Source organism: Pseudorca crassidens, chromosome 17 (genome assembly GCF_039906515.1).
Source record: "Pseudorca crassidens isolate mPseCra1 chromosome 17, mPseCra1.hap1, whole genome shotgun sequence".
In the NCBI taxonomy this organism is placed as follows: Eukaryota; Metazoa; Chordata; class Mammalia; order Artiodactyla; family Delphinidae; genus Pseudorca; species Pseudorca crassidens.
The window spans coordinates 36,790,690-36,813,173 of NC_090312.1; the positions used below are offsets into that span (position 1 = coordinate 36,790,690).

General features: G+C 43.8%; 1 protein-coding gene and 1 pseudogene across 1 annotated transcript in view; one reads left to right on the forward strand and one right to left on the reverse strand.

Annotated features, from left to right (window-relative positions):
• Window positions 1-269: 269 nt before the first annotated feature.
• SNX31 (sorting nexin 31) overlaps window positions 270-22,484 on the forward strand; it is a 62,895-nt gene continuing 40,680 nt past the window's right edge. The window contains exons 1-4 of the mRNA XM_067712411.1: window positions 270-435; window positions 546-620; window positions 14,142-14,256; window positions 17,412-17,476. Of these exons, the coding sequence (XP_067568512.1) occupies window positions 370-435; window positions 546-620; window positions 14,142-14,256; window positions 17,412-17,476 (321 nt within the window). The 5' untranslated portion in view covers window positions 270-369. The remainder of the gene's footprint in view (window positions 436-545; window positions 621-14,141; window positions 14,257-17,411; window positions 17,477-22,484) is intronic.
• On the reverse strand, window positions 8,754-10,796 carry LOC137210527 (zinc finger protein 211-like; annotated as a pseudogene).

The window sequence follows — 22,484 nt, forward strand, 5'->3', positions numbered from 1 at the left end:
CCTGGGAGCACTGCCTGGGGCGCAGGCCTGCCTGGGGTCTGTGCACGGGGCCCCGGCCCTTGGCCGTGGCCGCGCTCATCTCCCTCCCTTCCCGGGACCCGAGTGGCGCAGCCGGAGCGGGGCGGCAACCAAGAGGCCGGCCCCACCTGCGGACACTAGAGGCGAGGGGGCAGCGGGAGCCCGGCCCCGCCCCGGATCGCGGGGCCAGCCTACTGCACCCAGCGCCGCGGGGCTCAGAGCAGAGCACCGCGCCGCCGCCGCCACAGGTCCGGCTCCCCCGCCGACTGCGGAGTCCGGATTCTCTAACGGCGCCGCCGCCGCTGCCACGGGTCGGGTTCCCAGCGCCGTTCCGGAGCCTCCGCCCAAGCCATGAAGATGCATTTCTGCATCCCAGTGTCCCAGCAGCGGCCCGACGCGCTGGGGGGCCGCTACGTGGTGCGCCGGGGGTCGTGGTCCGACTGGGCAGGGAGGAGGAGGCCGGTGACAAGGCGGGGGCGGGAGCTCACCTCGCCCGGCTAATCCGGACGTGATGACTCTGTTTGCAGTTGTACTCGGTGTACCTGGACGGGTTCCTGTTCTGCAAGGTGCGCTACAGCCAGCTGCATCGCTGGAACGAACAGGTGAGCGTATCCGAGGCGGGTACCAGCCCGCCCACCTGAGGCAGGTGAGGAAACGTGCGCCCAGGGGGCTCTGGGTGCTTGACTCTGGCAGGACACTGCACCTCTTGAGGGCTTCGGGCTCTTAATCCTGGTCGTAGTAACAATTAATTGTGAATTGCTTGGCACACAGCTCAATGAATACATGATATCGCTCCTAATCACCTATAGCTGTGAAATGAGGGAATAGGGCGCAGGCAATTATCCCAACCCGTTCCAGCCCGGTGATCCCCACCAGCCCCACCTGGGCTCTGTCTCAGTGCCAGCTGCTCCCCCAGGACAATATCCCTGTTCAAAATGAGCAAACCAAGTCTAGATCAAGGCGTAGTCTTAGGAATCTTGTACATGGGTATTTAATCTCCTTTCTCCCAGAGTTTAATTTCCCCCTCTTTAAAAAGGTGTGTCTTTATTTTTGTTTTCAAACGAGGGTATTCAGAGGTTTCAAACAGGGGCGGTCTGGAAACCCAGGAAACAGACGACTTATCAAGTCAGAAGGCCATTTCTCACTCTAGTTTCTCACAAGTCCTGATGGCATTTTCTTCCTGGAGGTAGACTGATTTATTAGCCTGCCCTAATGGGTTTTATTTTCCTAATAAGGAAGTGTTTTAAGTCTTTAAAGTGGGTTAGAGGAGTACGTGGGAGTTTGAAATGAACTCCGCCCTTCCCCCACACTCATGCACAGTGTTTTTTTGGTTTTTCTTTTTTTAAGATTTTGTGTACTGATTATAAAGAGCACATACCTAAAGTTGAAAGAAAGAAAGAGAGAGAGAGAGAAAAAGAAAGGAAGAAAGAGAGAGAGATGGAGTGAGGGAGGAAGGAAGAGAGGAAGGAAAAGAAGATGCTTGCCTAGGCAACAGCTATTAACATTTTTGGGAGAGTCCTTTCAGACAATCCTGGTTTCTAGTGAGTAGATACATCACGTTTCCTTTAAGACCATTTTCTGTTGATAGCTCAGTTCCATTGTTCTATTAAAAACATCATTGCAGTGAGCCTCCTTGCTCATACATCATAGTGCATTGGAAAAGTCCATTTTCAAGGTATGACTAAGTTTCTTTGGAGTCAACAAAAACAGGTGTAATGTGGTTGTTAGTTAATTTTTGTTCTTGTCTTTGAATCGGTAGCACCTAACACAGTGCCTGTGACCTGGTAGGTCCTCAGGAATGATTGTCAATGGCTGAATAAAAAGGGCATGGATTCAGACTTCTGAAGGATGACAAGCTACTTGTGACCGAAACATGTCTGGGGAGTTGGGAGGACTGCACAGGAAGGCAGATGCGGATCTCGAAGGAAGAGAAAGTACAGGTCGTTTAGGCATTTGGAGGAGGAATTTGAGGGTCATATCCCGCCCTCATCTGTCTTCCTGTGTGTGAGGTGTGATCAGGGAGGTGACTATCACAGGGGAAAAGCAGGAGACTGCCGGGAGGAGCAGGGTGGGCGTGGGATTGACTGACCACTCTCTGGCTGGACACTTCACCTCTTCTCTGATCTTCAATTTCCCTTTCAGAAATAATCAGGTAATTGGTTATGGATGTCAACTTCACAAGGCACTTATGAAGATTAGGGTCCAGTTTCTCCCAGAGCGTGGCACATAGTTTACGTGCTCAGTAAACATTTACTGACTCAGATGCTTGGAGAATTCCTGAATCTGGTCCTTATTAACCAACAGACACAGGAAAATGCTTGTTTTCAGGAAAATTCGGACCTATCCAATCTTAGAAGGTCCAGAAGTGGAGATATAAAGCCAGTTCTTTTGACCTTCTATTTTGGAAACCATGAACAAGAAACTGTCTGTTATTCACTGCAGTGGACTTTTTTTTGGTTTTTCTTTATGTTTTTGGCTGTGTCAGGTCTTAGTTGCGGCACGTGGGATCTTCGTTGTGGCGTGCAGGCTTCTCTCTAGTTGTCGTGTGTGGGTTTTCTCTCTCTAGTTGTGGCACGCAGGCTCCAGAGTGCTTGGACTCTGTAGTTTGCAGCACGCAGGCTCTCTAGTTGAGGCATGCGAGCTCAGTAGTTGTGGTGTGTGGGCTTAGTTGCCCTGCGGCATGTGGCATCTTAGTTCCCCAACCAAGGATCGAACGCTCGTGCCCCACATTGGAAGGCAGATTCTTTACCACTGGACCACCAGAGGAGTCCCTGCAGTGGACTTTTACATATGGAATTGCCACAGCCCAGTGCCCTCTGTGAAGTATACAAGAGATATTGATGAATACTTCATATCTGTCCCAGGTTTTTCAAAATTCTAAAGCGGGGATTTCTTTATCCAGTTTCTAACTACCTTACACGTGTCATTGCTTCTCTTTTCTGTACGAACAACTTCATTTTAAAGAAACTATTTAGATCTTAGGAGGTGGCTATTGGTATTATTATTAATTTAAAACAATAACTAACATCAGTTACTCTGTGCTAAGGTTGGTGCCAAGAGCTTTCCATGTCATATCGTGTTTAAGTTTTACAACAGTCTTATGAGTTAGGATTATAATTAGCCCCTTTCAACAGATGAGGAAACTGAGGTACAACTTGCCCAAGGTCATACTGCTAGTAAGTGTTGGAGCCAGGATTTGATCTCTAGAACCTGCTCTAACCCATTACATTTTGTGGTTCCTTATCAAAGTTGACAAAATAAATTGCATCAGAAAAACAATTGCATCCTAAACTACCATCCTGTTAGGCATAACATAATAAAATTCCCCAATTTTATGTATTGTGTGATGAATTTTGATAAATGTTTACAATTACCACCACCATAATCAAGACAGAGAACAGTTTCCACATGCATAATGTTCCCTTGTCCCCTTGCCCTTGGTCCCCTTCCTCCACCTCTAGCCCCAGACATCTGATTTCTGTCATTAGAGTTCCAGGCACAGGATTTTATTCCACCTGTCCAGGAAGCCCCTGTAAGTTTGGTATTGCAAGATGAAGAGTCCAAGTAAGGTTGCTAGATTTAGCAAATAAAAATACAGGATCCCCAGTTAAATGTGAATTTCAGGTAAACAACGAACACTTTTTAGTATAAGAATGTCCCATGCAGTATTTGGGGTACTCTTAACTGGTCATCCTCTATTTTATCTGGCAACCCTAAGTCTGAGACTGAAGGGTTGGGTGACTTCTCCCAGCCACTTCTCAGCTAGTTTTTATTCTTCCTATTCCATGGAAGATGTGAAATGGCTCAGAATTCTTAATCTGATTTAATACTAAGCACTATAAAAAAGGGAAACAGTATAAAGGCCCCATCTGTGTTTATGTGTGTGTGTGTGTGTGTGTGTGTTATGTGTATGTTTGGTGAGTATAAGTTCATTTCCAATTGATTTTTTGGGAAGTTCTGCATCACAGTAGAACAGAAATTTCATCTTAATAGAATTAACTGATTTACTTAAGAATATTTACTAAGTACCTATTAAATACCAAGCACTATGTTAAATTAAGTGAAGACTCTGACTTTAGCACGTGTGATTTTTGGATTTACAAGTTGGATTTCTGTTTTGTATATTGGAGAACTCTGCAACCAAGGAGGAAGAACCTGGCCCAGGTGAAGTGGTCCCTGCTCCTCTCAGCCAAGCTGTGCGGAGGCTAATGCCCATAAGACTGACCTGAGGAGAGATGGGTGTGTTTCCCAGAGGTCAGCTGCGCCCTCTGAAGCCCTGTCCCCACTGAGGTTCCCTTAAGGTCTGGCGGCTCCCCTCGCTGCTGAGTGCTGCCCATCTCTCTGCTGTGTGAATTGCCTGACCTGACTGCTTTCTGTGCCTTTCGATGAATAAAACCAGTTTGATCTATGCCCTTGTCTGTACCACCTCCCTCAAGGGGACTTAAAGAGATCTGTAAAAGAAACCTTTAACTAGCTCATTTTGGCCATCCTGTGTGAGTGACGCTAGACTCTATGGAAAGGATGCTTGCTTCTTTGAAAACACCCTGCTAGTGCCAGACGTGGCAATGCAGACAAGCCATGGGAGCTTGTAAAGGATCCTTCAGTGGGAGAGGAGGGCTACGCACCGCCTCAGTCTTCCTCCCTGCCGAGTGCTGACTCAGCCTCGCTTCTTCCCTTCTTTCACCTAATCTCCCCTCTTTCCCCCACTCAGACCCTCTGTTCTCATCAAGCAGCCCATTGCCTCTGCCTGGCTCACTTCCCCCTTCTGGGAAGACCCCTGCTTTCTGGCCCATGGGTTAGGGACCAGCCCTTTCTCAAGGTTCACCTTAAGCCTCACCTCCTCTGGGAAGTCCCCCTTGATTGCACAAGATGCCTTTCTCTGATTCCTGTGCCACTTTATGTTTAGACCTTGTCACGTTCCTTTTGTGTGTGTGTGAAGATCTTGTTTCCCCTGTTTATTTAGTTGAAAAACCCAAGTACTTAAATGAAGGAATGAATGAAGGCTGTAGGCATAGTGTATCCAGCACAGAATCCTGCTTTAGGAGATGCCCAGGAGATTTGATGGAGGAGGAAGATGGGAGGAAAAGAGGGCAAGGAGAAGGACAAAAGAGTAAAAAGACTGTGTCCAAGTTCTGCGCTGTAGGATCTTGGTTTAAGTCACTTCAGCTGCCTGAGCTTCAGGTTACTCATATTGTCAAGTAACCTTGTTGCCAAGGTGGAAGGATGTGAGATTGCCCTCGTTGTCAAGATGGGAGGATGACAATGTTAATGGCAGCGATGATCATCTACCTCACAGGACTGTTTTGAGGAAGAAATAGAATAATATACAAGACTAGTGTTCTTTGGTACAGGATATCACAGTCCAGATTGCTTTGAGCTTGTGGCCCTTTATCTGGAGAATCTGAGATTTTTATTACCAGGGGCCTTGGAGAGGTGGGATGAATGAGTCAACAGTAGAAAAAGAGACTGTAAAAAGGACAGCATTTGTGACTGTAATTCTACTTGTCCCAGGTCACCACTGTGGGATAGGAATAGGGGGCTGTGAGTGCATGGGATGGGGAAGGAGGTGACATTTTCAATTGGCCGGTAAAGTTCTCTTCATGTTAAGAGGCAGAACTGTATGATGGAGAAATTAGAACAGGAGATTGTGCTGGGATTTAAAAAATACGCTATCTGAACATGGTCTTTCAAAGCAAACAAACAAGCAAAAACACCTCATAATAAATGAACAGAAGAGGTGTGTTTTCCTTTTGATCTCTTGAAACAGTTTTTGAAAGAGTGATGGAGCTAAACTCTAATGCCAGATAATTCTTAGTATGTGAGTGCTTTTAATAGCTCAACTGTGTGCTATTTGAGACGAGTGGAAAAGACTGTATTTTGATAGAGTTGAAGAACTTGTGGAGTCGGTGATTGACTTTTGGTGGACTTAACTGCTCAGTTTATTGTGTGTTTATCTCCCCACTTAGACCAGTGCTCAAGAAAGGAGGGGAAAGATTCCTTGAGAAGTCAGCTCAAGTTGTAAAACCTGCTGGGAGAGTTTTTGCTCTGGGTTGGGTATTAGGACCTTAATCCTTGTTGACTTTTTCCCCAGCTCTTGGCCTTAGGACTCCCCACTCCGGATGCTCCCCTGTAGGTGGGTAACCCAGGCAGCCCTACTGGCTCAAGGCTGCTGTGATTCCAACCAATTTGGGAGCATCTGCTACATTTAGGAATACATGCCAAGGAAGACAATTGCCTTTTAAAGATCACTCCCCAGTTCATCAAGAAATAATTGCATGCAAAGAAGACAAATTTCTGCTTCTACTTCATGGAATTAGCAGAGATGGGGTGCATAAATTCCAGGTCGTTTGAGCAGCCCTGCCTGGGATGGTGCTGTAACTGGGGGGCCTTTGGACCATCTCTGTCACAGCAGGAAAACTTCCTTGAATTTAAAAGAAACGTATCATTGCTCTAATATTTTATACTACTAGATTTAGAGGAAAGATGGCAAACTAAATGGCTACTGGGGTCAGGCAGGTAATTTAAATGAGAGGCACGGATCAGGTGAGAGGCAGTGGTGGGTGGTGGGAACAGCCTGAGAGAATAGAAACTTGGTGATTCCAGACCTTCCGATTCTTCAAGAGAAGCCAGAACATCAGTTTTTCTCTTTTTAATAAACATTATTTTTGTGGCCCAATCTTAGATTTATTTAAAAAAATGGTGAAGATAGTACAGAGAGTTCATCTACCCTGCACCCAGTTTCCCCTGTTGTTTTCCATGAGTATTATACTTTGGTTACAGTTAATGAAGTATTGATACCATGTTATTTATTCAGACTTCTTTAATGTTTACCCAATGTCCTATTTCTGTTCCAAGATCCCACCCAGGTCCCACATTACATTTAATTGTCATGTCTCTTTAGGCTCCTCTTGATGGTGACAGTTTCTCAGACTTTCCTTGTTTTGAATGATTTTGACAGTTTTGAGGAGCGCTGGTCAGGTAGTTTGTGGAATGTCCCTCTATTGGAGTTTGTTCAATGTTTTTCACATGACCAGACTGGGGTTATGGTTTTGAGAGGAAAACCACAGGGGCCAAGTTTACCTTGGTCACCGGGCTGAGGTAGTGTTTGTCAGGTTTCTCCATATAAAGTTACTTTTTCCCCTCCTTTTCCACAGTGTGCTCTTAGGAAGGAAGTCACCATGCACAGCCCACACTTAAAGAGTAAGGATTTATGTTCCATACTTGTAGGATAAGTATCTACGTACTTGTGGGATAAGTATCTACGTACATTATTTGGAAATTTGTCTATTCTCTCCAATTTGTTTATTTATTCAATAATTTATTTATTTTTAAAAATACATTTATTTATTTATAGCTGTGTTGGGTCTTTGTTGCTGTGCGCGGGCTTTCTCTAGTTGCGGCGAGCAGGGGCTACTCTTCGTTGCGATACATAGGCTTCTCATTGCGGTGGCCTCTCTTTGTTGCGGAGCACGGGCTCTAGGCGCGGGGGCTTCAGGAGTTGTGCCTCGCGGGCTCTAGAGTGCAGGCTCAGTAGTTGTGGCACACGGGCTTAGTTGCTCCGCGGCATGTGGGATCTTCCCAAGCCGGGCATCAAACCCGTGTCCCCTGCATTGGCAGGTGGATTCTTAACCACTGTGCCACCAGGGAAGCCCCTAAAATCGTAATTTTTTTATACACGGGTTTTTAAGTCTTCATGGGAGGGATCAGCCTGCATTCAGTCTTAGCTTTTAAGGTAAGTTGATCAAGTGTGGGTCCCAAGAGGGGGAGGGCAAGTTCTTGCTAATTAACAATCATCATTTTGGTGAGTTAACATTTTTCTGGAGCAGTAGGAGGAGCAGTGAGGCAATGGATCAAGGGGCTTAGGAAGAGGAGCCTTAGGGACCAGGCCACGTAGGGCCACAGTGGACATTCTTAGTCCTTACATGTCCCTCACACTGCCCAGAACAGTGAGCGGGTCAACCACATAACAGGGCAACAGGGACATCCTGAGGTGGGTATATAAAGAAGATGGACAGGACATTGGAAACAAATCACTGCATATGGCAGTGGAGCCAGTGTCAAATCTGGGGTGACACCAATGACCCAGTCCAGAGTGCCTGGCTTAGTGCTGCTGTCCCTGTGGAGAATTTCCCAAGCAGGAGGGTGTTTCCGGGAGATGTGTACTGGTAAAAATGAAGCTGGAGACCTGGTGGCGATGCAGATGTCAGGTGTGGGTAGTTCATGGTCAGGACACAGCAAATGGAGGCCCTGCTCGGATGGGCAGGAGAGAAGCCAGTGGACGTGTGCAGTGTGTAGATGAACCACTCTCATCAAAGCCCTGGCAGTAGTGACGTCTTGTGGAAGTCCCTCAACCTCTCTGAGCTGGACACCCCTCCTTTCATAAATGGCAATAATAATAACTGAATCACAGCACTGGTTTGGTTGGGTAGATAAATGGAGTCAGTCACAGGAAAGTCATCAATATTGGTTCCCAGAGAAAAGATAATCCTGTCCATCAGCACGGGGCTGGGGTATGAGCAGGGCTCCTGGTGTGGGGATCGGCTGGCAGAAGTGTCAGGATGGACAAGGTGTTCTTTCAGTCCCCAAACCTGGGTGGGGGGCAGGGAAGGAGTGAAGTGACCAGACTCCCGATATCCTGAACCAGGCAACCTGGCATTGAAGCCCAGATCCCTGTCCATTTCTGGGAGATCACAAACAGATGACACATCGTCTCTGTGCCTCAGTTTCCTCTCTAGAAAGGGTCCATTAGCTGCACAGGTTCTTCTTATTCTCTTACCACCTGAAACTCCTCCAACATCACTGCCGGCCATATGTGTGATATTCATAAGGCCCTTTCTCCAGTGTGAACTCTCTGATGTTTAATCAAGTGGTACCTGTGGGTGAAAGATTTACCACATTCCTTGCACTCAAAAGGCTTTTCTCCAGTGTGGATTTTCCTATGGATGCAGAGGAGCTGTCTTTGCTTAAAGGCTGTCCCGCATTCAGTGCACTCATAAGGCATTTTTCCAGTGTGAACTCTGTGATGATCATAGAGAGAGGATCGAGTAGTAAAAGACTGCCCACATTTACTGCACTCATAAGGCCTTTCTCCACTGTGAACTCTCTGATGACGAAGAAGGCTAGAGCTACCAGTAAAACATTTCCCACATTCACTGCAGTCATAAGGCCTTTCTCCACTGTGAACTCTCTGATGATATTGGAGACCACTCCTAGCAACAAAACATTTCCCACATTCACTGCACTCATAAGGCCTTTCTCCACTGTGAACTCTCTGATGATACCAGAGGCTACTCCTGGCAACAAAAGATTTCCCACATTCACTGCACTCATAAGGCTTTTCTCCAGTGTGAACTCTCTGATGTGCAAGGAAATTGGATTTGCAGGCAAAAGATTTTCCACACTGGGTGCATCAATAAGGTTTTTCTCCAGTATGAACTCTCTGATGTTCAATTAAGATGCACTTTTGGATGAAAGATTTAGCACATTCCTTGCATTCATAAGGCTTTTCTCCACTGTGGATTTTCCTATGTGCTCTGAGGTGCTTCCTTAGGCTAAAGGATTTCCCACAGTCACTGCAGTCATAGAGCCTTCCGCCACAGTTAACTCTCTGATGTCCAAGGAGACCAGATTTGCAGCTAAAATATTTTCCACAGTGGCTGCATTCATAAGGCCTTTCTCCAGTGTGAACTGGCTCATGCTGAATAAAGTTACATGTTTGGATGCAGGCTTTCCCACGTTTGCTGCACTCACAAAACCCTTTACTAGTAAGGACTCTCTCATCCTGAACAAGTATTTATGTGTGACTGGAGGCTTTCTTGCCTTCTCCCCAGCTGTGATGACCTGTTCCACTGTGAAAAACAGCTTCACACTCCTTACTGTTCTGTTTCTTCCTGGTATTAGTGGCTGTGGCTGAAGTCCCATGTTGGCCACGAGGTCGTTCCCAATCTCCATGTAAGTAGGTAGATTCCCTATTGTGTGGATTGTGCAGCTCTTCCAAAATGAGGGTCTCCCCATGTCATATCACATGGGATTCTCTCTAATATGCAGCTTCTGGTGCTCTTGAAGGTTTACAGTGAAATAGAATTGTTTCCCGCATGCCCCACATATGTATGCTTTCTGCCCCCTATTTGTTCCTTGCTCCTCAGCCAAGTGCAAAATGTCTCTCAAGACTGGGGTGCACATCTTACAGGGCTGGGTCTTCTCAGGAGACAAACCTGCCCTGGGGGTCCTCATCTATGACACTCCTTCTGCAGATACGCTCTGTTCAGAAGGTGTCTCTTCATCCTCAACTCCAGGAAAAGAACCTGCAGGAATTCCCTGGCAGTCCAGTGGTGAGGACTCAGAGCTCTCACTGCTTTAGCCTGGGTTCAATCTCTGGTCAGGGAACCAGGACACTGCAAGCCTGAATCCTTAGCTGCAACTTTGGGGCTACTGGTGTTAGGGCACTAAGGAGTAGGGATGCACTCTGGCTAGCCATAGTAACCACAGCACATGACCAAGCAGTTGAAGAAGAAAGCAGTATCCATGGTCCAGATGTGAGAATGACACAGCAGCCCCTAGGGAAAAGGAGAAAGGCAGAACCTAGCTCAGAGGATAGGGGTGGGTGTGAGGGCCTTACCCAGCATGCATACAAGTGCAAAGTTCTCCACCATGACATCAAGGTACAGGTGTATCTGAACCTCATCAAGAAGACACCATTCCTCCCAGGAGAAGTATACGGCCACATCCTCAAAGGTCACAGTGCCCTGAGGTGGGTCGGTCAGTGCAGGCGCTGCCATCAGATCCTTTGCACGGAGCAGCAACAGTCCAGCAACTGGGTCAGACTTGGCATGGTTACTCCCCACCTATTCAATAATTTATATCTATGTAGACTCCTAGATATTTAATTTATACTTTAGGTTGTACTTCAGTAAGACTTTATTTTATTGTTCAAATCGTTCCAGCTTGTCCTATGGGAGCTCTTTCAGTTTGCTCCTGTGTTTCTTTGACATACCCCTATTGTTGACTTTTGTTTGTTTTGTCCACTTTCTTATTTTCTGGTGTACAAGATGCCCCAGGCTCACCTTGTATATTTCCTGCCTTGGTCCTAGAGTCAACCATTTCTCCCTGGAGCGCTTGTTGCTTTTTGGAGAATGATATTAGAAACCAAGATCTGGGCACCAGATGTGTTCCCTGCTACTGCAGTGTCATTGCTTCTAGCCCCTCTCAGCTGACACAGCAAGAAAATATATGTGTATATATGCATGTCTGTAAATACTTCTGTGTGTAACCATCTGTATGTATATTAAGTTAAACATGAGTTCATACCAATATCTCTGACAATAATCCATTACCACATGGCTTACTCTAGCCTATTCCCTTTACTTACCTGAAAACTCTCATTCCAACAGTGAGAAACCTGACTCCCACTATCTGCCATCCATTTACTTAATTATTCCATTCTGTACACACATATAATGGTGTTAGAATTGTTAACCTGTACCTGTGTAGGAAACAACTTTATCAGCTAAAGCGCAATACTTCTGTACAGCTTCTTTTGCCTTTACTGTTACAGACTCCACTCATTTGCCAAGTGACTTAGGTCAGCACCTTTTCTCTCACCCCCTTCATTGCAGTTGTTTCATATATTTGTAATATAGTTAAGTTGTTTACTCACATTCTGCATTCCATCCTGGGTTTTTCCCCACTTCCTAAATGATTTTTTAATATATTTGGACACATTAAAGTTGTATTGTAAAGTTCAGTAGATTTGACAAATGCAGAGCCTCATGTATCCACAATGACAGTATCATACAGACTAGTTTCACTGCCCTAAACAATTCCATGTGCTTCACCAATTCAGTACCCCCATCCCAAGCTCCTGGTGATCATTGATGTTCTCACTCTCTCTATAATTTTGCTTTTTTCCAGAATATCATATAATTGAAGTCATATAGTATGTAGCTTTTTCAGACTGGCTTTTTATTTATCAATATGTATTTAAGATTCCTCCATGTCTTTTTATGGCTTGACAACTCATTTCTTTTTATTGCTGGGTAATATTCCATTGTAGGGATACACCAAAGTTTGTTTATCCATTCACATACTGAAGGACATCTTGGTTGCTTTCAGCTTTTGGTGGTTATGAATAAAGCACCATTTGTATGCCGGTTTTTATGGACATAGTTTTCAAATCTGTTGGGTAAATAACTAGGAGTGTGATTGCTGCACTATGTGGTAAAACTATGTTTACTTTGTAAGAAACTGCCAGACTATCTTCCAAAGTGGCTGGACCATTTTGTATTCTCTCCAGGACATAACTTAAAAAAAATTTTAATTGCAAAAATAAATGTTGGCATCAAATGAAAATTCTTTAGTAGTCAAACAAACAACCTAGCAGACCAAACAAAACAAATCAGGGAGCTGTATCTTCCCTACAGGTAGGCAGTTAATAACATTTCTAGGTGTTAGATCAACACTGTCCAATAAAACTTTATGTGCTGGTGGAAATGCTCTATATCCTTTGTGTCCAATTCAGTAGCAACTTGCCACATTTCCAGTGGCTATTGAGTATTTAAAATGTGGCTTGTATGACTGAGGAACTGAATTTTAAATTTTATTTTATTTTAATTTAAGTAGTCACAGGCAATTAACGGACATCTTATCGGATGGTACAGTTCTGGGCCACTCTAAGGATTTTGACTTGTACTTGAGTGAAATGGGATGCCATGAAGGATTTTGCACAGGGAAGAGGAATGATCTGACTTACATTTTTAAGTTATAACCTCAGATTCTGTATTAGGAATAGACAGAAGGGGAGCAAGGGCAGAGGCAGAGAGATCTGTTGGAAGGCTACTGCAATAAACTGGAAGAGATGACAGTGGTTTGGGCCAGGGTGATGGCAGTGGGGGTGGAGAGATGTGGTCAGATTCTGGATGTATTTTGAAGTTAAGGCCTATGCAAGGCAAATATTTGCCAAACACACACTGTATTTTTGACAAAGGTCATGGAATGAAAGTTCTTATTTGTTTGCAGTCTCATTTCTATTAGATCTGCTTTCATTTTCTTTAAGCCACTGAGCCTTCCTGCTCCAGAGGTACCATGTTAAAATCTCAGTGGGTTTCTTACTGGTTTCCTTTCTCCTATTTTAAAGAGAATGTTGAGGTATCTTATCTTCAAGCTATCACTGTAAGCGTAAGGCTAGAATGAAGGAAGATGCATTTTTGGTTATCTTAATTTAAAAATTATTTTTGACACATCCACTATGAGCTTGCATAAAAATAATTTCCGCCATGGTCTTGGGTCATATGTGGGTGGGGAGGAGGAAGGGGCCTGGTTGGGTTTCTATCAGGATCATATGTCAGCATTATAGGAATTCTAGAACCCAGCGCTGTCCACTAGAAATATAACGTGAGCCACGTATGTAATATAAAATTTTCTGTTAAAATTTTCACATGTTAAAAAGCATAAAAAGAAACAGGTGGAATTAATTTTAAGAATATATTTTATTTAATCCAACAGATCCAAAATATGATTTCAACAGGTAATCTATATAAAAAATTATTAACGAGATGTTTTGCATTCTCTTCTCTCTGTACCAAGTCTTCACAGTCTGGAGTGTATTTTACAATTACAGCACATCTCAGTTCGGACTAGCTGCATTGTCAGTGGCTACCAAATTAGATAGCACAGCTGTAAACATCTGCTGTTATGTTCAGATTGGGTGGGGGGCATGGTGGGGGAATTAAATTCCTAACTCTCATCATTGACATCACAGATACTATTGGGGAATTAATTAAATATTAATATTGTATGATGTAATATTAAGATTGTATTGTATGAATATTGTATGATGTGACTGGTGGGCAGTTTTGTAAAAACAAATGAAAAATTAAAATGTACACCATATCTATCAAACTCAGACTGGAGTTGTCAGTCCATGATATTTCTAATAGTGTTCTAGAAACCTTTCCAGAAATAAATTGCTCCTTAAGAAAATCGAGGTATCTCCTTTTGGGCACCAGGAAGGGTTCATTTTGAATAAAGTGCTGGAGAGAGACTTGCCCTAAGAGGAGGCTTTGGTATCTCACCAATCCTGAATTTCAGGCGCTTTGCCTTAACCGTGTGTTTTCTGGATCTTTCAGCTGAGGCGGGTGTTTGGAAATTGCCTGCCACCCTTTCCACCAAAGTACTATCTCGCAATGACCACATCTATGGCTGATGAGAGAAGGGACCAGTTGGAACAGTATTTGCAAAATGGTATGTATTTGGATTTTTTAAAACAGATTTATCGAGATGTGAAAGTCACCCATTTTATATATTTACTCAGTGGTTTTTAGTATATTTACACGATTGTGCAACCGTCACCATAATCTAATCTGAGAACATTTTTACCGCCCTGAAAAGAAATCTTATACCTATTATCAGTCAATCCCTGTTTCTCTCCTCCACCAGCCCCTGTCTTTATATACTAATTTATGCCTTTATAAATTTGCCTGCTCTGGATATTTCATGTAAATGGAGTCATAAAATATGTGGTCTTTGTATTTGGTTTAAAAATGCTTTGTTTAGATTCACCACCCCGCAGCCCCTGCCCCCGGGGGCTCTGTGTTGGCTTTGATTGTAGAAGTCAAAGAAATATCTCTGGATTAAGACTGAACAAACGGATAAAATGAACTGCTTACGTGAAAGCTCTCAGGAGATAGCGGAGATGTTTACTGGCAGTGCCAGAGTTGGTTATTCCATCTCTGTCTTCCCCAGGAGCCATGCTAAGGCACAGGGATACTCGGAGGTCTGCTCTGGCCCTGTGAGGCTGGCAATACAGAGGTCCTGGCCCACTGCTGGGTTCCTGAAAAGTGTTGTGCACAACAGGACTGAGCTCTCACAAACAGAAGGGGATGGGGAGAAATAGAAACATTGGCATTCAAATATTTAAAGGTTTAAAAAGCGGGAAATGATATAGACATAAAATGTTTTAAAAATATAACCCGTCCAAAGAGTATAAAATGAAAGGTACATTCCCTTCCACCTCAGATCCCCAAGCCTCTAGAAAAAAACACTATTACAAGTGGCTTGTGTATTTCTCAGAAACCATCATGTGTATTCTAGTGTGTGGGTACATCCCTGCTGCTTAAACACAAATTGAAACTTACCTTATACACGTTTCTGTATCTGAGTATTTGAAACTTTTTATTCTGAAAGAATTTCTGATTTACAGAAAAGTTGCAAAATTGATGCAAAATTTTCTGTATTCTCTTTACCCAGATTTCCCAAATGTTAACATTTTATATTTGCTTTATCATTCTCTCTCACTTTCCCATGTCTCTGTTTGTATTATGAATGTGTGCATACATATATATTATATATAATTTTTTGAGATGCTTGTTTTTCATATACAAGCCAGTTTACCCTTAAATACATCTATGTGTATTTCCTAAGATCGAGGACAACTCTTCTGTAACTACTGTATAGTTATCAAAATCAGGCAATTAGCATTGATATAATAATGCTATCTAATATAGAGACCTTATTCAAACTTCACCAACTACCCCACTAATGTCCTTCATAACAAAAGAAAAAAGCTTTTTCTTCTATATGCTATTTTATTCCTTTTAAAATATTACTCTTACAGGTCATTCTAGGTGAGAGATTATAGATTTACCTCATTATTTCTCAGGGCTGCACATATTTTTTTTAAACATAGTAAATAGAAATTCTAGAAGTCATTTATTTTCCATTCATCTTTTGTAGTGGAGACTATACCTCTTTAGACCTGTTAAATAAACGCTTTCAAGCTCAAAATGTAATATCTTTTGAATTTTCATTCCTTCTTGGTTTGTGTTCTCATATCTTCATGAAATACTCCTTTTAACAGCTGACCTTTTCCCAAATGATCACACTGCTTAAAGGGTCACTTCTCCAGGCCTGGCCTTTATCTGTAGTCAGGATGCTTTGTGAATCCTCTTGGAAGGTAAAGGAAGGAGACAGTGCAGCATAGTGCTGTGACTGTGAACACAGGCTCTATTCAGACATAGAGTCAAGTCCCAGGTTTGCACCTCCCTGGCTGTGTGACCTGGGGCAAGACACTTACCTTCTCTGAGCTTCAGTGTCTTTATCTGTAAAATGGAGATACTATTTACTTCAGGCAATCTTCTTTTGTTGTGCAGATTAAGTGAGCTAAAATATACCAAGTGCTTTGGTAGTACCTGGTACTTAACAGTTGTACAGTAAATACTAGTTGGATGAACACTTTTTCAATAGCTTTCCCCATCCCCAATGATTATATTGATTAGTTTGCATACATGGCACACATATTCCAGAAAATATATATTTTCTGGAAATTATATATTGACAATTTGACAAAAAAGACACTCAATCCTTTGTCAATTATATATATATATTTTCTGGAAATTATATATTCCCCATCCCCAATGATTATAATGATTAGTTTGCATACATGGCACACATATTCCAGAAAATAAGACAAGAGCTTCTTCCCCCTTTAGAAAAGAGGGAGTACCTTTTATAAAAAACAGTTTCTCCTGTTACAGAGACACTCTCTCTCTTAGTTACTTTATTTTGAAAAACATGGCATCGTTTGGGAAGCACTACCTCAAATGACCTCAGTCAGTGCTAGTTTTGAATGCTGGTAGAAGTTGTTTGACAAAATCAGTAAAACAGCACCAAAAAGAAAGACATTTAATACAGATTTAGAAATTGGATAAGTTTAGCTCAAGTGCAGGGTCCAGGAGAGGACTTGTGGGGAGGAAGATAAGAAGTGAGGAAGCCGCTGAGAAGCACTTCACGTGTGAGTGTGAGGTCCTCAGGGGAGAGCCTTGGCCCATCTGCTCGGGCCACAGCGCTGGGTATTGGTATCTGGAGCTTTAAAACTAAGGGGCAAATTGCTCTTATAAGTATAGAAGAATGAAATTTTAAATATCTGACAGCCTTATAATTGCTTTCTTTTGGTAACCTCTTGAGAGCTCCCATCGTGAAAAGAGGTCCTCTTAATCAGTGTTTCTTGGTTGATTTAAAATTTTCAAATTACCAAGCATCCTGCTAAAGTGGGAGTCTAGGTCCAAGTTTTTAGATCTTATTGCTACCTCGTATTAACCCCATCATCCTTCTAGTAGGGGCAGCTAGATAGATATTGGGCCAGGGGTGTGCATGAACAAAGTAGGATTCCTGGAAACAGTCAGCCGGATTGGTGTGATGGGTTCATGCTGCCTGCGAGGCTGCCTGGAGGAGGCGGGCTTTGTAGATTTTCTTGAATTTGAGAAGTCACAGGCTCCATCGCCTTCAAGGAGGCAGCGGTGCACTGGCAAGGCCTGGAAGGCTTCCTGGAGGACAGAGCAGTTTAACAGAGCAGTCAACCCAGCCCAGTGGTAACCTGGCTCGCTGTCCCTGTTTTTCAGTAACCATGGACCCAAACATGTTGAGAAGTGATGTCTTCGTTGATTTTTTGAAACTGGTGCAGCTGGTAAGCTTGCTTTTCTTGACTAAGGTCATTATTTCACTGCAGAATATGTCTCCATGTGTGCTTTTCTGGTCATCAGCCCTACAGAGCCTGGATTCAGATAAAATACATTCGTTTGGAGTAACAGGAAAATGGTTCCTATTTTGTTGCTTTGGAAGTTGAGATTCTAGATGGAAAATTAAGTGTGTCACTTGACCTTTTGCCCACTTTATTTAAGCAGATACCTTTTTTCCTGTAGCTTAAGCATTGTGCATCTCAAAACTGGCCGTGGAGGAGAGAACGTTTTACCATTAAGGGCCCCCATGACAATTGTGGGACCCTACTTTTGTAGCTGGGACTTCCAAGTGTGCCACAGTGAAGACCTCAGGACAGCAGTAATAGCCATGCCAGCTATCACTTGTATATTCTCTGCTCCTGACTTTATCGTAAACGGATCATGGAGAAAATTCAGCCTCAACAGAATGACAGACAGCACCTCCCTTTCCTTTGTTGGTCTAAAGAACAACTGCCCTCTTGTCCCCTAGAGGCTGGAACTTGGCCAAGTACATTTGTTTAGCACGGCACCCATTCAGGTGGTACACATAGGAACATTTTTATGCCTGCATGTACATTCTTTTTTTTTAATATGTAGATTTAATTAATTAATTAATTTTTGGCTGCGTTGGGTCTTCGTTGCTGCGCGTGGGCTTTCTCTAGTTGCGGCGAGCGGGGGCTACTCTTCGCTGTGGTGCACAGGCTTCCCATTACGGTGGCTTCTCTTGTTGCGGAGCATGGGCTCTAGGCGTGCGGGCTCAGTAGTTGTGGCACGCGGGCTTCAGTAGCTGTGGCTCGTGGGCTCTAGAGCGCAGGCTCAGTAGTTGTGGTGCACGGGCTTAACTGCTCTGCAGCATGTGGGATCTTCCCGAACCAGGGCTCGAACCCATGTCCCCTGCATTGGCAGGTGGATTCTTAACCACTGCGCCACCAGGGAAGCCCTGTGTGTACATTCTTGACTGAATGGAAGAGCTTCAAAAGGATTGAAATTGCACAATGACGTGATATTACTGAACTGGCTCCTTAGGTCAGGGAGGAATGATACCTTGATCAGACGTGTAAAAACTGGGAGCAAATTTGCATTTACTCAGTTGTTCAAGTGTGTTGACAAACTTACTGGTCCAGCCAACTGAGAAATGCCCCTAGAGTCTCCCCTCCCATTGTATAATTGCTCGTACTTTCACATACACTTAATGGTATGTGTGTATATATATATGTACATGTATATATACTTTTCTTTTCTTTGAAAAGGTTGTTTTTGAGGCAGTGCTAGTGGTAACATTCCAACAGCACAAAAGGGTCTATGATGAAAGTAACCTCGCTTCCACCATGGGTCTCCAGGGCCCCCCCTCAGAGACAACTGTTGTTTACAGTTTAATGTATGTCCCTTCCACGCATTTCCATGCACATGCAAGCATTCCTATGTATGCATATCCTTTTCTGCTTTGCAGAGAAGCACACACTCTACCCACTTTCTGAACCTTGTTTTTCAAAGTTTACATCTTGCAAATCATTCTATGCGAATGCATGGAGGTACAGTCAGCCGTGGTTCTGTCATCTTTGTGTGCATTATGGTTTTTACTTTCAATGCTTTCTAAAAATCATTCAGAGGGTGGCAGTGTTTTGGAGCTTTGTTTTGAGTGTCTTTTTTTCCTGATAATTTAAAGGGGTTTTTTTTTTAATGTGTTTTTCTTTCCTCCTTTCTTTTTAATTGTGATATAGTTGTTTTACAATGTTGTGTTAGTTTCTACTGTACAGCGAATTGAAGTAGAGTTCCCTGTGCTATACAGCAGGTTCTCATTAGTTATCTATTTTATACATACTAGCGTATATATGTCGGTCCCCATCTCCCAATCCATCCCCCCCCACCTCTCCCCACTTGGTGTCCATACATTTGTTCTCTACACCTGTTTTATTTGATTTCAGTGCTCTCAGTATTTTTGTATCTGTATAACTGCACAGACACCTTTTGCCCCCGCTGCATTTTGCAGCGTCTCTTCCTGCTTCTTCTGATGAGATTTTCACTTTTGCAATGGCTTTATTTTTCGCTCCTGTTGCTTCCGTGAACTTGGCCAGCTTCCTTTCACGTCTATTCGCTTACCTCTTTTTGGAGACCTTGATCTGTTCTTTGAGGTCGGAGTTCAGAGAAGCCTTATTTTGATTAACACAGCCATTGTTTTCATCTCCTTGGTGGCCTCACTTTTGGGGGGGGATATATTTTTCACCCTTAGTTAGTCATGTTTCTTTCCTCCTTTCTTGCGGGATTTTTGCCTCTCGTTCTCCCAGGTGATCCATCAACTTTGAAAGGGGTGCATTCAGTAAGCCAGCTGGCCCACGGTGTTGGAAGTTGCTGGAGCTGAGCTGGTAGAACCTGTCTGCCGTACTTCTGGATCTTGCCTCTCCATCTCTGAGGACTTTCCCACTAACACTTTGCCCCAGACCAGAGCGGCATGTCTGCAGTGAAACCCAAACCACAGTTTCTCTTATCAAGATCACATCTTCAACCATCCTGCTGACTAATCAGCCTCAGAACTGGCTTAGTGGTTAGGAGTGCAGGCTCAAAGTGAGATGGCCAAGGTTTAAATTTTGGCTGCCCTACTTTGGATTTGTGTTTACTTGGTCTCTTTGTATGTCAGTCTCCCCTTCTCTAAAATGGGGAGAATGGCTCCTCTCTTAGTGCTGTTGGGAGGATTAAGTGAGCCAGTGCTCTTAAGGCACTTAAATGTAATCTGGCCAATGTTATAACACTTATGTGGTCCTCCTGCTATTACCAATGCCAGTCCTTTTTCCTCTTCCCAGCCTGCTGAGAGATTGCTTCCGGCAAAGATGGCGGGCCAGCACATCTCTCCCCAGACACTAGGTGGTGTCAACTGGGCCCAGAGTTGTGCTCCCAGACCTGCCTAGTGCTTCCTGATGAACTGCTTTAACACAGCTTCTATGTGGCTTGAGTCCTGCCCGCTGCATCTTTGTACCTCTGCTTCCCTTCTCCCTGACCAGACCCAATTTTCACCAGAGACAGCCCCTCTGAAAACCCAGTTGTCCAGGCTTGGGACCATTTTCAACTTCTTCAAAGATGGCGAGGTGTGGGTCTGCCAGACCATTCAAGTAGCCCAAGGAGCAGGGATTGGGAAGTTTCCCCACCTCAATATTATACAGACCCCACCTAAATATTTTCACTGCCTTTGATAAGTGCCTGGCCTGCAGTTTCCCAGTGGTTATTGCCAAATAATCACACGCTCACGGGCGTGGCTCTCCAGGGCTCAGCAAGTACAAGCAGATCTTCCTGTCTCTGGGCAAGGACACACTGTGTGAGAAACGTGAATACATGTGACCGCGTAGGAGCCTTCCGAGGAGCCTCTATCAAGGATGGCCAAAGGCAAGCTGCAGTCATCAGAGGGGGTTGCCTCTACAGGGCATTCAGTCTGGGCCAGACCCAGTGCTTTCTGTGTGGTATCTCATTTATCCCTCACAACTTGTTGAGGACGGTGCTGTTAGTGTCTCTTTTTCAGGTTAAGTAATTTGTCCAAGGACCCACATCTTCATAAGTGGAAGCCCAGCGAGCCTGGATCCACTGACATCATGAGATATTTCTAGAGTGGTGGCAGCCCCCCAGCCCCGCCCCCTGCCAGGTACCCCTTGTTGTGTGTGTCTAGCCTCCACCCCCCGCCCCTGTCCCCGACTTACCATGCTCTGTGCTTTTGCCCTGCAATTGCCTCTGAGATGAAGGGACTTTTGAAAAGGCAAAACCAAAGTCTTTAGACTAAAGACTTTTTATGTTCCTGGTTCTTAATCTAAAGTGTGGAAAGCATGTTTGAGAAAAAGGAGACTAAGAAGGTATTTGGAATGGCTTTTGTATACTTGGGAAGTTAGGGGCAATTTATGTATCTGGGAAGTGTTGCCCACCATAGCTCTGGGGGCTCTAGGAAATGACTGTTTCCCCATTTCCTCTTAAGAATGTTTTCCGTGTCCCTTGGAGTGAAATGATTAGGACCGATTATTAAGTATGATAGAAATTTAGAGGTTGGCGAGTCCAAATATGGATTTTCTTGGATAATAAAGCTCAGGATAAGCACCGCGGCTACCAGACATTCTTCTGCCTCAGAGCAGAATATCAGTAAAGCACACTGATGGAGCTTCTTCGATAAATTAAACAATTTCTCAGGGTGTTAAACATTCGATTTGAAAAGAATTAGCACATTTCAAAATGTGTTAAAGCAGCCCATGGTACTGGAGGATTTCGAGGTTTCTTAAAAATAAATGCATTCCGTTTACTACTGTGAATTGTGTGTTTTAATTCCTGATCTGCCCTAGATCAAGATGAGTTAAGTTTTGTTTTCCTACAATCCGAACCCACCACTTTGGTTTTTTTCCTCTCATTGCGTTTTTGTATGGCTTTTACATTTTATAAATTATATATGTACAAGTAAAATTCAAGTATCACAAATAGAGCCACATTCCTCCTTGATCACCACTCCAAATGTTTTATCTGTTGTTCACTTGCTTTTATTTCATAGTACAAAGGTTTTTCAATGGTTTATTTCTCCTATTTACCATATTGTTCTAAAAATGTTTATTTATTTTTATTTTTTTGCGGTACGCGGGCCTCTCACTGTTGTGGCCTCTCCCGTTGCAGAGCACAGGCTCCGGACGTGCAGGCTCAGCAGCCATGGCTCACGGGCCCAGCCGCTCCGCGGCATGTGGGATCTTCCCAGACCGGGGCACAAACCCACGTCCCCTGCATCGGCAGGTGGACCCTGAACCACTGCGCCACCAGGGAAGCCCCCTTTTGCCTTTTTAAATAAAATCCTCAAGTGTCTGATTTCAGGGCCATCTATAATCTGACCCACTCTACCAATGCAATCTGCTTCCTCACTTTTCTTTTGCAGAAGAATTTAATATGGATATGCGTTTCTATTATTTTAACTGTTTATATAATTTAGATATCTATTGGTCTGCAATATAGTTTGAGTTGGGAGTT